Raw genomic sequence first — 15,688 nt, 5'->3', positions numbered from 1 at the left:
GGAAAGAGCCTCATTTTGGCAACATCCCTGAGAGAGTAGAAGTTTCAAGGCAGCTAGCAATGAGTGGACATAAACTGTAGAGGAGAAAAGGGTGGCGAGACTGGAATTCTCAGTTCCTTTCAACATAAACTTATTAAGTTATAAGGGACCAAGAAATGTCTAAACAAATATAAAGGAAAGTTCAAGATATAGAAAACCTAAAAATACTTCATGCTTTGAAATTTCCAGGTCTATTTAAAAGTTTTTCTTTCTCCGTGAAAGATTATCAGGTGACAATTCCAGATTGTACTCAATTTCAGGAACATAAATATTCCCAGAAAGCAGAACAGATACAGATCACTTCTTCCTTGATTTTTTTTTTTTAAACTGAGTTTGTAGACACTCAAATTGACTGCTTTAAACACGGCAGACCCTTTGTTGTTTCCAGCAGATGAGTAAGCCATCACTGAGGGTTAGGTCTCATAATAAAGCAGACGTGGATTCAGCACCGATTCTGCTAGGTGCCTACTTATCTACTAAATAAGGTTAAGTAGTTTACTCATCTACTTAATAAAGATTAATACACATTCCACAGGATAGTTTTGGCATGTCCAATAATGTGCACACAGATCGATTAACACATGCATGGATGCTACGTTTTCCACCTTGGTAATTTAGAATGAGTGGCAACTTTGGTCTTAAAGTCCTCTCATCCACTCACAGTACTGTGGTACTTCAGTGTTCTTTTCCTAGTTAAGTATTCCACATCTTTACTTCTGAAGGATCAGTGTCCTTAATGTCCCTGCCCAGAACATTGCTTTTATTATTAAATAGAATGAGAATCTCTCCAGTGTATACCTTGGGTTTTAGACTTAGTCATCCTTTCCCCATTATCTGTTATTCTTGTAACAGGAATAAGTCATTCTGGCCAGTATAAGAAGTCTGACCTTGCCCATTTCTGTAGTGCCTTACGAAGACCAGAGACGAGATAATTACAGATTTCAGTTTATTAGAACCTGGTTGCTATCTCTGGTGGAAGGGCTTTCCCTTCTTCACTAGGATTTCCAAACTGGTTTAAACTCATGTTCCATAAGCGAGTTATTAGTTTGAAAGAAATCTTATACTCTAATAAAGAAGATAGTGAAGGCATTGATAAATTTCTTAAGTCATATAATTTGCCCATATAGAGTCTGGAAGATATACACGACTTAAACAGACCAATATCAAAGTGAGGAAATAGAAGAAGCCAACCAAGAAAAGCCCAGGACTGGACGGATATACAGCCGAGTTTTACAAGACCTTTAAAGAAGAACTAATTCCAATACTCCACAGTTTCAGGAAATAGAAAAAGAGGGAGTACTTCCAAATTCATTCTGCGAGGCCACTATCACCCCGATTCCTAAACCAGAAAAAGAGACCTCAAAGAAAGAAAATTTCAAACCAATATCTCTAGTAAATATATGTGCAAAAATCCTCAATAAAATTCTGGCAAATCGGATACAAAAACATAAAAAAGATTGTGAACCATGATCAAGTGGGATTCATCCCCGGGATGCAAGGTTGGTTCAACATATGGAAATCAATAAACATAATTCATCACATCAATAGACTTAAAGAGAACCATATGATCATCTCGATAGATGCAGAAAAAGCATTTGACAAAATATAGCACCCCTTTATGTTCAAAACACTAGAAAAACTAGGGATAACAGGAACGTAACTCAATATTGTAAAAGCTATCTACGCTAAGCCTCAGGCCAGCATATTCTAAAGAGAATAACTGAAGGCATTCCCTCTAAAATTTGGAACAAGACAGGGATGCCCTCTCTTACCACTTCTATTCAATAGTTCTTGAAACACTATCCAGAGCAATTAGATGAAAGAAAGAAATTAAAGGAATAACTATAGGAAAAGAAGAACTTAAACTAGCATATTTGCTGATGATATGATTCTATATCTAGAAGACCCAAAAAACTCTACCAAGAGATTTCTAGAACTAGTAAATGAATTCAGCAAAGTGGCAGGATATAAAATCAACACCCATAAATCAAAGGCATTCCTGTTTATCAGTGACAAATTCTCTGAAAAGGAAGTGAAGAAAACTCCCCCATTTACAATATCCTAAAAAAATAAAATACTTGGGAATCAACCTAAAAGAGGTGAAAGATCTTTACAATGAAAACTATAGAACCCTAAAGAGAAATAGAAGACCTTAGAAGATGGAAAGAGCTACCTTGCTCATGGATAGGCAGAATTAATATTATTAAAATGACCATACTACCAAAAGCACTATACAGGTTCAATGCAATTCCGATCAAAATCCCAATGGCATTCCTCATAGAAATAGAAAATGCAGTCATGAAATTCATCTGGAAAAATAAGAGACCCAGAATAGCTAAAGCAATTCTAAGCAAGAAGAGTGAAATAGATGGTATTGCTATACCAGACCTTAAACTACACTATAGAGCAATAGTAACAAAACCAGCATGGTACTGGCACCAAAACAGGCTAGTAGACCAATGGAATAGAATAGAGGACACAGAGACTAACCCACAAAATTACAACTATCTTATATTAGACAAAGGTGCCAAAACCATGCAATGGAGAAAGGATAGCATCTTCAACAAATGGTGCTGGGGAAACTGGAAATCCATATGCAACAAAATGAAATTGAATCCCTATCTCTCACCATGTACAAAAGTTAACTCAAAATGGATCAAGGATCTAGGGATTAAACCAGAGACTCTTCGTCTAATAGAAGAAAAAGTAGGCCCTAACCTCCATCACATGGGGCTAGGCCGCAATTCCCTTAATAAGATGCCTATAGCACAAGAATTAAAACCAAGAATCAACAAATGGAATGGATTCAAACTAAAAAGTTTTTTTCTCAGCAAAAGAAATAATATGTGAGGTGAATAGGGAGCCTACATCCTGGGAACAAATTTTTACCCCTCACATATCAGAAGAGGATATACAATCAACAAATATACAAAAAATGCTCATCTCTAGCAATCAGAGAAATGCAAATTAAAACTATTCTAAGATACCATATCACTCCAGTAGAATGGCAGCCATTATGAAGTCAAACAACAAGTGCTGGAGAGGATGCGGGGAAAAAGGTACACTCATACACTGCTGGTGGGACTGAAAATTGGTGCAGCCAATTTGGAAAGCAGTATGGAGATTCCTTGGAAAACTGGGAACGGAACCACCATTTGACCCAGCTATTCCTTTTCTCAGACTATACCCAAAGGACCTAAAAACAACATATTATAGGGACACAGCCACATGTTTATAGCAGCACAATTCACAATAGCTAAACTGTGGAGCCAACCTAGATGTCCTTCAGTGGATGAATGGATTAAAAAAATGTGACATTTATACACAATGGAATATTACTCAGCAATAAAAAAGAATAAGATCATGGCATTTGCAGGGAAATGGATGTCATTAGAGAAAGTTATGCTAAGTGAAGTTAGCCACCCCCCCCCCCAAAATGCCGAATGTCTTCTGATATAAGGGGGGTGACTCAAAATGGGGTTGGGAGGAAGGGCAAGGGAAGAAGATTACCTCTGGATAGGGAATAGGGGTGGGAGGGAAAGGGAGGGAGAAGGGGAATAGCATGGATGGTGAAAGAAGACCCTCATCACTATACAAAATACATGTATGAAGATGTGAGTTTGGTGTCAACATACCTTATATACAATCAGAGATGATAAATTATGATATAATGGTGTATTAAGAATTGTAATGCAAAAAACAAATATTTTTTTTTTAAAAAGAAATGAGTAGGAAGATGAAGTGGCCCCCAAGTTTCTAAAGAGTGTTTATTTTAGATAGAAAAAAAATGTCATCACTTAAAGGTTGGTGATTTCTCAATTTTAGAGCATGTTATATAGAATAGTGGATTTTTCATGTTCACATACGCATATAGCATATTTTTATTATTTCCACCCCTGTAAGGGTAAGTTGCTTGTTTTAACCATGTATTAGAATTTATCAGACAGCCATCCAATCTGATAGGAATATTGCCTATTTTGTGGGGGCAGATTTCTCTTGTTTTAAAGTAACATGGTACTAGAAGACTGTTTAGACCCTGCTAGGAATAGTAAAAAGAATCAGGGTCAGAGTTGGTATTTTGTGTACAAGTGCCTATAGTAACAGGGATAGAAGCTGCCTGAGCTCCATAGCCTGGATTCCTCCTGAGGAATATCTGTTCACCACTGCTGACAAGGACACTTATCCATGAGCCCACTGAACAAGCAGCCAGTGACGGGGACAGAGTCTGATCAACATCCACAAGATGGGTCATTCTCTCTCATCGTTGAGCACCTCCTCTGTATTAGATGTCTTCTGGTGGGCTTTTATAGACAAAATATTTCCACACTCTTTATAAAGGGTTTCAAAACACACCATGCCCATAATACTTCTCATCAATATTTTAATCTTGTTATTTCTTTTAGCAGTTTCTGACTCACAGACCAATCCATTTAATAGAGTTAAGGTGGCAGTTTATATACACTCATATGTAAACTCAGTTTTTCTTCTAATCACAGGGGATAATCATTTGCTTAAAGCTGTCCACGGGGAAGATCTTCATCATTGTCTTTCAGGGTGACTGTATGAACACTAATCTTGTGCACCATCTCAGATTTTCTTCAATCCTTTCGTTCTATTAGCACCCTAATAGTGCTGGGCCACTACTTTATACACACTTTTAGATTTGGATAAAACATTGTGGGGCAAGGGATCCAAATTTTTAAGCAACCATTATGGGTCAGTTGACAGACAAAGTGCAAGAGTGTGATGATTAATTTTGGTTGTCAATTTGACTGGATTGAGGGATGCCTGGAGAATTGGTAAAGCATGTGCTTGTGAGGGTGTGTCCAGAGAAGGTTGAGAAGTGGCTTAAAGCGAGTGCACACTCTGAATGTGAATGGCACCATCCCAACAGGCTGGGGGCCTGGATGGAATGAAAAACGGAAGTGGGAGACTAGTTTGAAAGAAACAAGAGCTAGAGAGCTAAACAGGCAAGGAAAGCAGGAGCAAGTGGGAACATGATACTTTAGCAGATTTTTTTTTTTTTTTTTTTTTTTTGGCTGCTGCTGCCACCCGAGTATACAGAAACTCAATGCTTGAAACTTTTCTGTGAATCTAAAATTATTCCAAAATAAATTTTATTAAAAATTCAGATAAGAACAGTGGAATGAATCTGACCTAAGTTTCCTATGTACATATGTGAATATACCACAGTGGATCAACATTCTACATGTCTACAAGACACTAATAAAACCTCTAATAGAAAGATAAGTAGAGTGAAGGGAATGGGGGAGGGAGGAGGGGAGATAAAGGTGAAGTTCTGGGAACTGAATTAGAGCAAATTATATTCCATGCCTTTATAATTGTACTAATGTTGTAAGTAACTAAGAAGAACCAATAAAAAAGAATAAACTATTTCATTGAAAAAGAAACTCCCTACAACCTGTGCCTATGAATGGTAGGGGGAAGGTTAATGTGACATGTTGGATATAGAGGAGTCTAGATAGATTAAAAGTTGGTTTTGGTAACTATTGGAAAGTAAAAGCAGTATGTGTAAAGCTACTGTAAGCCCTATTCTAAGTGCTTTCATGTATTTTAATAGAATTTTAACAATGATCTCATGAAGTAACCATTAGCTCTGGTTTACAAATAAAGACTAAGGCTCAAGGAAGTAATTTGCTCGTTGACAAGTGAAGATCTAGATATAGAGCTCAGCTTTTCCATTACATCATGCTTGATGGATAATCTCCAAGGGTATTTCTGGGAAAGAAAGATTCCTTTATTTTCAACCATCGTCATCCCTCAGGTCAAACCCTAAAGTTAGATAGGAATTCCCTTTCTCCCAAGATGCTTCCCGTGTCTAAAGCACTCATGCACATCTCTTTGCTTATACTGCCTGTTCTCTTACACTGTGGAATTTTGCAAGAGTCTGCTCTCATTCTTTCTGGAAGCAGAAATTCCTTGTGGTCTGTTGCCCCACGAGGACAGAGTGTGTTCCACTCTAACTACTCTTTTGTCCCCAACCTGTCTCCATTTAGCATGCAATTCATAGGGCTGGCTCTGAGGGAAGTGCAGGGATTCAGTATGGTGTGTCTTAGTGTCCTCCTAGTGCCCCCTAAGAAAACTCATCCATGCTAAATCAGGATGCACTACTTGATGCTTCCCCCAAAGTCCCAGAGCTGCCTGGCCCAGAACTCAGGGGGCTCAGGAAGTTCAACTATGTAAATCTCTCGGATTTGCACCAGCATCCCAGCAGACCTGTTATTTCCCTACCTACACCAGAAAGATTATGAAGTACTGGCTTTTAATGACACAGCAAGAAATGTTTTTCGCAAACAGAAGGACAGATGAAAGGAGACACAAGCTCTGGAGCTGTGGTGAGTGCAGGGACGAGGGCATCTAAACCTGGTCTATGCTGAGGGCACGTGGCCTTGCACCTCCAGCCCCCATCAGCATTTCTGCCTTGAGCAGCACTGAATGATATCAGGGTAGGGAACTTCCTTCCAGGACATTTCAAAGTCTGAGGGTGAGAGTTACCTTAAGGTTTTTGCCAATTCTGCTTGAGTTGGCATCTGTGAGGAGGTCTTGTCACATCATAGCTCTTTTTGAGCTCGATGGTCTGAACCAAGGAACATGGTCATCTTATGATGAAAGGAGACACTATCCCTCCTCAATCTGGGAGAAATCAATGGATAGTTGTCCAAGATCATTGGCAATGAGTGCTCCTAGCACAGGCAGAATCTGCCAGGTATCCTGAAACCTACTGTGGGACTTAAAAAAAATAACTACAGGGAAAAGATAAATTTCTTGTGCATTTACATGATGGTGAGATTCATGTATGTACATAGGAGAGTCAGATTCATTCAACTGTCTTTTTTCCTATCCCCCTCCCTTTTCTTTGTCTACTGTGGGACTTTTGATTATGGGGTGAAGATAGCAAGAATAAGGACACTGCCTAAACCTGCAGCCTGGTTGCTAGACTAAACCTCCTCCATGATGGCATATTCTGACTAGTTTGAGCAGGGGCAGTGGGGAAATCCATCTTCATCTTATAATAGCCTTCTAGGTCTGTGTTAGCTTATGTAACAGCTGATCATAACACTAAGGCTTAGGCTTTCTTGAACTATTGGTCCCCACCAATAGTTGAAGTACTCTTATTCTTTTATACGTGAGAATGTTCAGGACATAAGTGGGGCATGTTTCTTAAACCTCTAATAGAAATAGTAAAGCCAGGATTCAAACCCAGAACAGCAGATCTAGAGCACACTTTTATTTTTGGGGGTACCAGGGATTGAATTCAGAGGCACTTAAATGACTGGGGCTGTAGTTCAGTGATTAATTTTTATTTCCAGACAGGGTCTTGCTGAATTGCTTAGGGCCTCGCTAAGTTGCTGAGACTGGCTTTGAACTTAAGATCCTCTTGCCTCAACCTCCCAAACTGTTGGGATTACAAGCATGTACCACTGCACATGGCTTTTTAAAATTGATCAGAGAGAATTTATTCAGGAGATTTTTAATAAAAGTAGCACTTTCAATTTTTTTTAAACAAAATGAATATTGAGATGTGGTATAGCACGGTACCATGTATTAAAAAAAACCCAAGATCTGATTATTGGAAAGTATTTCTCACTATTCAGCTCTTCAACTGAAGTCTCCTACAGAGGACAGAAAATTGCTCCTTTATTTCATAAGAATGTCATAGCAGAAGATACTCAAACTTCCTCACACATTCTGCAGTCATCTCTGCCATATAATGAAAACTTTAAACAGCTAGTAAACAATTGGAGGTGAGGAAAGCCCAAGTCATTTTGGGGGGAGCTGGGGACTCTGCAGTCTGACTTTTGGTTATAGGTGTCTGACCCAGATAGGCTGAAGCTAAACTTATTTTGGATAGGATGGGTGTTAGACCCAGTTTTGGCTAACACCAATATGGGCTTGGGAAAAAACTTGGGTTTCTGGTTCCTGCCCCGCAGCAGTGCCAGGACTTACACTCCCCTCTTAGGCCCAGGACTCAGCTGGCAAAGCCAGAGGCTTAGAGCCTCCCATTCCCTTGAGTGCTGGAGACTGATGCTTGGTTGCTATAGAAACCTTCTTGAAGGCAGAGGGTCTCCAGCCTTCTTTAAGCTGGGTCATTTCCTTTGAGGACTCATAGCTTGGCTTTTGGGAATAGATTTCTGATTAAAAAAAAAGAAAGTTCTTCCTCAGAAGAATCTACTCTGTATTGATTCTTTATCCATCCTTCTACCTACCCATCATCTACATAAGGTGGTGGGGGATGAGAAAGATTTACCAGATTTCTTGGTTGCCTTCTCAGGAGATTAGTACTTCTAGGAGAAAATTCTTCTTAAGCTACTAGCCTATAACTAAACTTACAATATGCAATATATGGTGGTCAATAAGCATATAGGCTCCTTACTGTTTTAGGACTTTTCTATGCAGAACCTCAAGGATTGATACATTTAAATGTTCAGGGAGGAAGTGGGGAAGATTATGAGGTGATCCTGAAAACATGCAATTCTATTTCATCCCCTTTGGGGATAGATATTTTCAGCATTGACAGTGTTGATAGTCATTTAGTTAATAATGCCGCAGCCTACCAGTGTTTAAGAATGTGGGCTCTGGAACCAGGCTGCCTGAATTTGTGCTCTGGCTCAGTCACATCTAACTTCATGACCTTAGGCAAGTTATTGAGCCACCTGGTGCCTCAGTTTTCCCATGTGCAACATGGGAATGATAATTATACCTACTTCACAAGGTAGTAAATCCTCAATAAGTAGTAACCATTTCAATGCTTATTATGTGCCAGGCATGGTTTTAAGTCCTATATTTTTCATTTAGTCTTTATAACCATCAAGAGACATATTTTAAAAAAATTTTAATAATGAGAATGAGGAGGAATAGATACACCAGCTTTGGAGTCATAGTCTTAGAGGGGAAAAAGAAACAACTAAGTTTTGAATTCAGGAGCATTTTGCCACTGAGCTACACACCTAGCCCTTTTGAGACAGGATCTAGCTAAGTTAGAGGTTGACTTAGAACCTGTGATCCTCCTGCCTCAGCCTCCCACATTGCCGGGTTTACAGCAGTTCACCACCACACCCAGCCCCCTTACTCTAAATGTAGCTGTTGATAAGGATTCCTCTCCTCTCAAACTTTCCTCATTGTAGAAAGAAGCCATGAAATACTAGCTGTGAAATTCTGGGGTAGTGTCCGATTGAAGGAGGACAGAAGAGGCTGGACACTTGAGGAATTTTCGGGAAGCAGGTTTATAGACTGCAGGATTCAGAGGTGGCTCTCACCTAAGAATTCTTCCTCTGAAGAATGAGTACAGAAATTCTTTGAACTGTTTACCCATGTGGGGTAGATGGAGGCTAGGGGATTCATGACAAGCACATTTCATTCTATTCTCTATACAGATAGGGGTTTCAAAGTTTTTTTCCTCCAAACCTGGCACTTATAAACAAAGAGGAAGCTATAAACCACAATGCCTTCTGCAGATTTTTGTTGATGGCCGATATCAGAGAGGTTTTTGCGCAGGATAAGCACTTACATGCTACAAGTCTGGTGGGGGTTTCTGATTAATTATGGTAAGGGTCTTCTGGGTGGGTGGGGGTCTCTGGCCTGCTTCATATTACTATTACATTTTAGTAAATGTCAAATGTGTGTGTTGGCAGTGCTGTTTGTAGTCTTTCCCATGTCTAACCATTCTGAGGCCTTTTATTATGTGAAAGGACTGATTGTGAACTCCTTTTTAATCCTGCAGCACTGGGGAAGGATGAGGAGGATGCAGCCTCCTTGTGTCAGAAATGGTGTGTTCTTGGGTGCAGTGGACTGGGGAATGTAACTTATGCTCTGCCTCCAGAGGATGAGCCAGTGTGCATAAAGGTGGGAAAAAACGTACAGGAAGCAGAGGGGCCTGGCTGAATTAGTATGAAGACTATTCCTTTTTGCGGGTCATATTGCTCCCGTTTCAAATGACTGCATTTGCTTTAAAGGGAAATGGAGTTAGAGGGACAGAAAAATGGGCCTTTAAATTATTCTGTGGACAAAGAATCAGTTCACAATAAAGTGCCAAGATTTAACTGACTTGGATTTAAATTCTGGATTGGCACCTAGCTTCATTAACTCAGAAAAGGTACTCAGCCTCTGAGTCCCAATTTTCTCATCAGAAAATAGAAAAATATCCCACAAGACTACGAGGTTATACATGTACAAGACTAAGACAAACCCATCACACTCAATGCCTCTTTCCACCATTGTCATGTCTTCTGTGTTGTATCACTGTGGGAAGTCACCAATGCAGTTTCTGGATCATGGCCAGTGCCACTCACTGAGAGCAGAGACCGAGAGCCACAACTCCAAGGAAGATGTATATGGGTACATCTTCCTGTCCACGTTGGCAGCATCTGATCTGGGCCTCTGTGCTTCCACTCACATGGACTGAAATGTATGGCATCCCTTGCGGTTGAACAGAACGTGGCCCTGACCTCCATAGTTGCTTGGGTTATGAATAGCATGTGGTGACGTGTGTGACAGAGGCAGGTACAAAGCCTGGCAATACTGGCATATGAGAGAGCTCTTCCTTTTCAGCCTACACTTAATAACCAAATGAATGAATGCTTCTTACTCCTAGGGTGGCCAACTCCCTCCTGGAGTCACTATGTCCTCCTGCAACAACAGCACGCCGGCTCACTCTACCTTCCTTCTCACTGGCTTTCCAGGCCTAGAAGCCTCTCAGCATTGGGTTTCCATCCCCATCAACCTCGTCTGTGTGACTTCCATCGTGGGTAACAGTATCATCCTCTTCCTGATCCGCACAGATCCAGCCTTACACGAACCCATGTACATCTTCCTGTCCATGTTGGCAGCGTCTGATCTGGGCCTCTGTGCATCCACCTTCCCCACCATGGTGCGGCTCTTCTGGCTGGGTGCTCGAGAGCTGCCCTTTGACCTTTGTGCAGCACAGATGTTTTTCATTCATGCCTTCACCTATGTGGAATCTGGTGTGCTGCTAGCCATGGCCTTTGATCGCTTTATTGCCATCCGGGACCCTCTGCACTATGCCACAATCCTTCCCCACTCAGCCATGGCCAAAGTGGGGGCTGCCATTCTCGCAAGGGCTGTCTTGCTCAACCTCCCTGCGCCAGTTCTCCTGCGGCGACTGCTCTTTCCCCAGATGAGTGAACTCTCTCACTGCTACTGCCTACATTGTGACCTTGTGGGATTGGCCTGCTCAGACACCTGGGTCAACAGCTTTGTTGGCTTGATCTCCATCCTTCTCTCACTAGGGCTCGACTCGTCCCTCATCATGCTTTCATATGTCCTGATCCTTCGGACTGTGCTGGCCATTGCAGCACCTGGGGAGCGGCTCAAGGCGCTCAACACATGTGTGTCACACCTCTGTATTGTGTTCATCTTCTATTTGCCCAAACTGGGACTCTCTGTGTTGCACAGAGTGGAGAAGCACAGCTACCCTGCTCTGGCAGTGCTTATGGCCAACTTGCACTTCCTGGTCCCACCCTTCATGAACCCCATTGTGTACTGCATCAAGTCTAAGCAGATCCGCCAGGGCCTCCTAAAGCGCTTCCAGCAGAAACGGGTTGATGTTTCTTAGAATGAAAGGACCCAGTTCTTATGACCTCCGAGTCTGGGCTTGGGTAAGCTGTAGGGGAAGAGTTAATTTAAGGTTTTTAAAGTGACTCATCTTTTACTGTTGATCCATTTGTGGGGCACTGTTAGTCTCCAAATTGCAGCTTTGAATACAGAACATAAAGTATCACTGGTAATCCTAGCTTTATTCTCATTCAAGACTCAGAGCTGAACTCTCAAACTTGTATATGTTGTGACATCTCATCCAAGGGATTAACTACCTGACAGGATGTTTGTGCACATCTATGTGAACAGGCACCTCTTCACTGAAATTTTCTTTCCCATTTGAATTATAAACCTAAGGAAGAACTACACTAAAGTGTATGAACCTTATTACTCGATGCCTTCTCCCAAATTTATTATTAACTAGATCCTATAACAAGAAATAGAAAAGGGATGCATGTGATGGGGAAAACACACGAGAACACTGTACATGTTAGATTAATCTGGCACTTATTTGCAGCTTAGAGAGTGCTAGTTTCCTCTTGGTTCCCTTCATGTGTGATCTCTGCTTTGAGCTAGAAAGTTTGGTTACTGAACCCAAGGAAGCTGCTCGCTATGATTTTTGGATAGTGCTCGTTTCTCAGGTACCAATGGTAAGGGTGGAATGGCCACTCACTGTCCTGCTAGGTTGTAAACTCCACAAGGTCAGAGACTCAGAACTGCATTTAAAACAAACAAAAAAACTACTATATCCCCAGCACCAAGAACAGTGGCTACCATGTAGATAGAGCTCAATGCTTATTGTTGAGTAAATGACTAGGGAGAGGGAAGCAGGTGAAAGAAACACAGCCGATTCTTAGGAAGGGAGAGCACTTAGGAGATCTCAATGTCTGAGGCCTGTGAGGAAAACAAGCAGTTAATAAACTGGAATGGAACGCACCACATTTGAGACCTTGGGGGCTAGTTGCGATTCTCCTATACCATATAGTCAAGGAGGCTATTTCTAAGGGTGCAGCTTAGGAAGGGGTCAAGTATGTTGTTAGCTTGGAAGGAGAATTGGGAAAAGCTTTTCAGGAGACTGAAGGGTGTCTTACTCCATCACTGTCATTTTCCTTGACCTATTCACTCTTAAAGTACCCATACATTTTTCTTGAATTGAAATAAGGATATTCCTTTTGGGGGGGGGGACCACTCAAATTTAGTAGGAGCCATGATAGTCCTATTAAGAAGTATTTTGACCATATCCATGGCCATCTGGACAGTCAGGAGTTTATTGATTATCAAAATACAGAGAAATGACTGTAAACTAAGACAAGAGAGGAGGAGAAACAGACAAGAGAGGAGGAGAAACAGACAAGAGAGGAGGAGAAACAGACAAGAGGGCAAGCTAGAACAAGCGATTTCCTAATAGGCTCCGACTAAAGGAAAAATGATTTCCTAATAGGTCCTTATAAGGAAAAGGGCTGCTTTTGCCCTCTATGTAAAAAAGAGGAAGCCTAGAGGAGGAATTGACCTAATTAAAAAAAAAAAAATCACTGTGAATTCACTCAATCATGTGAAGTTATGATGAGTGCAAAATTATGTTGAAACGCTTTGTGAATTAAGAAGAAAAATGGTCTTCTGAGAAATGTCTTTCTGAATTCTACTTCCTCCCATGTACCCATGTAAAAATATAATTTGAAAAAGGTAGGAGAAATAGGTCAATTGCATATTTGACACAGGAAGGAGCATGGGAGAGTGAAAAGGATGCACACCTGAGTCTGCATGGCAGATTGTATGGCAGCCCTCCAGGGGGAATCGTCTTACTCTTTGCTTGGGATGAAGAAATGCCACACTAGGTGTGGTGGTGCACGCTTGTAATCTCAGCACTTTAGGAGGCCGAGGCAAGAGGATTGCAAGTTCAAGCTAGCCTCGGCAACTTAGTGGGGCCCCATCTCAAAACATAAGGGCTTTGGCTGTGGCTCAGCGGTTAAGTGCCTCTAGGTTTAATCCCTGCTATATAAAACCCCCCAAAACCACCACCACCACCACCACCACCACCACGTTTCATTTTTAGGAACAAGAAATGCAGATGTCAGATTTTTAGGGATCTGAAATGTAGCCTATTTCGGGTTCCAATTCTACTTTCAACTACTCTAATGAGCCATTTCTTCATTTATCTCCAAGCTTTAATTTTCCCATCTCTAAAATGAAGTTAACCCTTGGCCCATAAAGTTGTTGAGAGGATTAGAGATTAAATGAACCTCCTGTTTGGAATACAAAGAAATACAATAAAATGTAACATGTTAGTATAATTTTTTTAAAAAAAAAATTAATGGGCACAATACCTTTTATTTTATTTGTTTATTTTTTATGTGGTGCCGAGGATTGAACCCAGTGCCTCACCCATGCTAGGCAAGCGCTCTACCACTGAGCCACCACCCCAGCCCCTGGTATAATTTTTTAAAAAAATATATTTTTGTTGTCAATGCACCTTCAGTTGTTTATATGTGGTGCTCACACATGCTAAGTAAGTACTCCACCACTAAGCTATAACTCCAGCCTAATAACTTATTAATGAGATATCTGCAGGCAGGCCTCAAACATCTGAAGTGGTCACCTCTCCTAGTTTTCTAACCCTCCTCACACCTAGAAAAGATGCCCTAATTTAGTCATCCTTCATCAAAGCTGTAGAGACCCCAATAAATCCGTTCTTGAAGCTAGAAGAGGTCTAAGAGTCAAATTCCCCAGTATCCCAACTCCAAACATAATTTCACAATAGAAAGAAAATGTATACTGGCGCTCAAATTACGTTTCAAAGTATTTTATGAAAACACCATTTAATCAATACATACTATAGGAGGCTGGGACTATTGTTGTCTCTTTGTGGAGGGAGGAATAAAATCAAAAACAAATTACTATGCAGCAGAGGTGGGTGGGCTTGCTCTGACATGGCTATCCACACTCTTCCTGAAAGGCCTTCCTCAGCAGGCTCCTACTTTTCAGAGTTTACATAGGAAAAGGAGTACTAGATGACCATGGATGGAAAGTCCTATGTTGGCATAGCTCTTTGTGAAGGCATTTATAAATCTTCTTCAGGGTGGCTCTCTTTGATTTTAATTAGTATCAGCCTTGTGATCATTTGGAGAAGATGAACACTATTGCTATCAATCTGATTGAATACTTAATATCCCAGAGGCTGAGTAGGTTTGTAAAACCCATTTTGTCTTTAGATAAAGGGCGCCGCTTTAGTCAGGAGTGTCCATTAATGTAACAAACTCAGACTTGCAAAGTTGTACCTCCAAATGTTTTTATTATGGCTTGGATTGGGAGATTAGATTTCTTCACCTTATTAGGTTATGCAGTCATCCTTCTAAGCATGAGTTCTAACAGATCTAAAAGGCCAAGTGTAACAGGAAACAAAGAAGATCAGTCCCATTCTTTTGCTTTCAGGCAACAGCATAATTTTCAGCTCTTAAGGGTTAGGGTTTGACATATACAGCAACCCAGAAGGAGTCCTTGTTAGTCTTTTAGCTTTGCTCTTCCTTTTGCTAGTATTCCATTTTTATGTTCACTTTACAAAACTCAAGAATTACTCAAATCTGGGAATTTTGTCTTCCTCTGGTCATTGCCATCAATTATTCCCTTGATATTTCTTGCATTCATACCAAGTAAGCTTTTGGACCCATAACTCCATTGAAATGGAATTGGCAATGTAGTTTATTGGAACTTACACAAAAGCCAAGTGTTATCACTCCTGTCTGTCCTGGCTGCAGCCTTTCACATGACTCATTTCACCTTGTAAGACTTTATTTCACTTTCCTCCAAGATGCTACACTCTTGTTTACCCTGTCACCATGGGGGTCTTTCATTCTCAGACTCTTCAGCTATTTCCTCTCTATAGCCTATTCTGTTAACCTGCATCCAAACACTCGCCTCGATGGCAGCCTGAAGTCCCTGGGAGCTGCTTGTGCTGCTCTTGAGGTTGTGGAGCTCAAGATGCCCCTGGCTTTTGTTCTCCTGTAGTGACTGCTGCCAGTGTCTCACGTTGTCCCTCACCTACCCTAACACCACTGCACCTCAAGCCTGTGCCAGCATT

The 15,688-nt window shown here is 40.9% G+C and overlaps 1 protein-coding gene across 1 annotated transcript; it reads left to right on the top strand.

Moving 5' to 3' along the window:
* The first annotated feature begins 10,678 nt into the window (after positions 1–10,678).
* LOC114098598 (olfactory receptor 51G2-like) lies at positions 10,679–11,632 on the top strand. Its single transcript, XM_027942836.2, has one exon. It carries the CDS (start codon positions 10,679–10,681, stop codon positions 11,630–11,632), a length of 954 nt encoding a protein of 317 aa, XP_027798637.1.
* The last annotated feature ends 4,056 nt before the right edge of the window (positions 11,633–15,688 follow it).

The sequence above is a fragment of the Marmota flaviventris genome, chromosome 9, assembly GCF_047511675.1.
Source record: "Marmota flaviventris isolate mMarFla1 chromosome 9, mMarFla1.hap1, whole genome shotgun sequence".
In the NCBI taxonomy this organism is placed as follows: Eukaryota; Metazoa; Chordata; class Mammalia; order Rodentia; family Sciuridae; genus Marmota; species Marmota flaviventris.
Note: the sequence above shows the minus strand (reverse complement) of the source record. Positions and strands in the feature narration are given on the sequence as shown.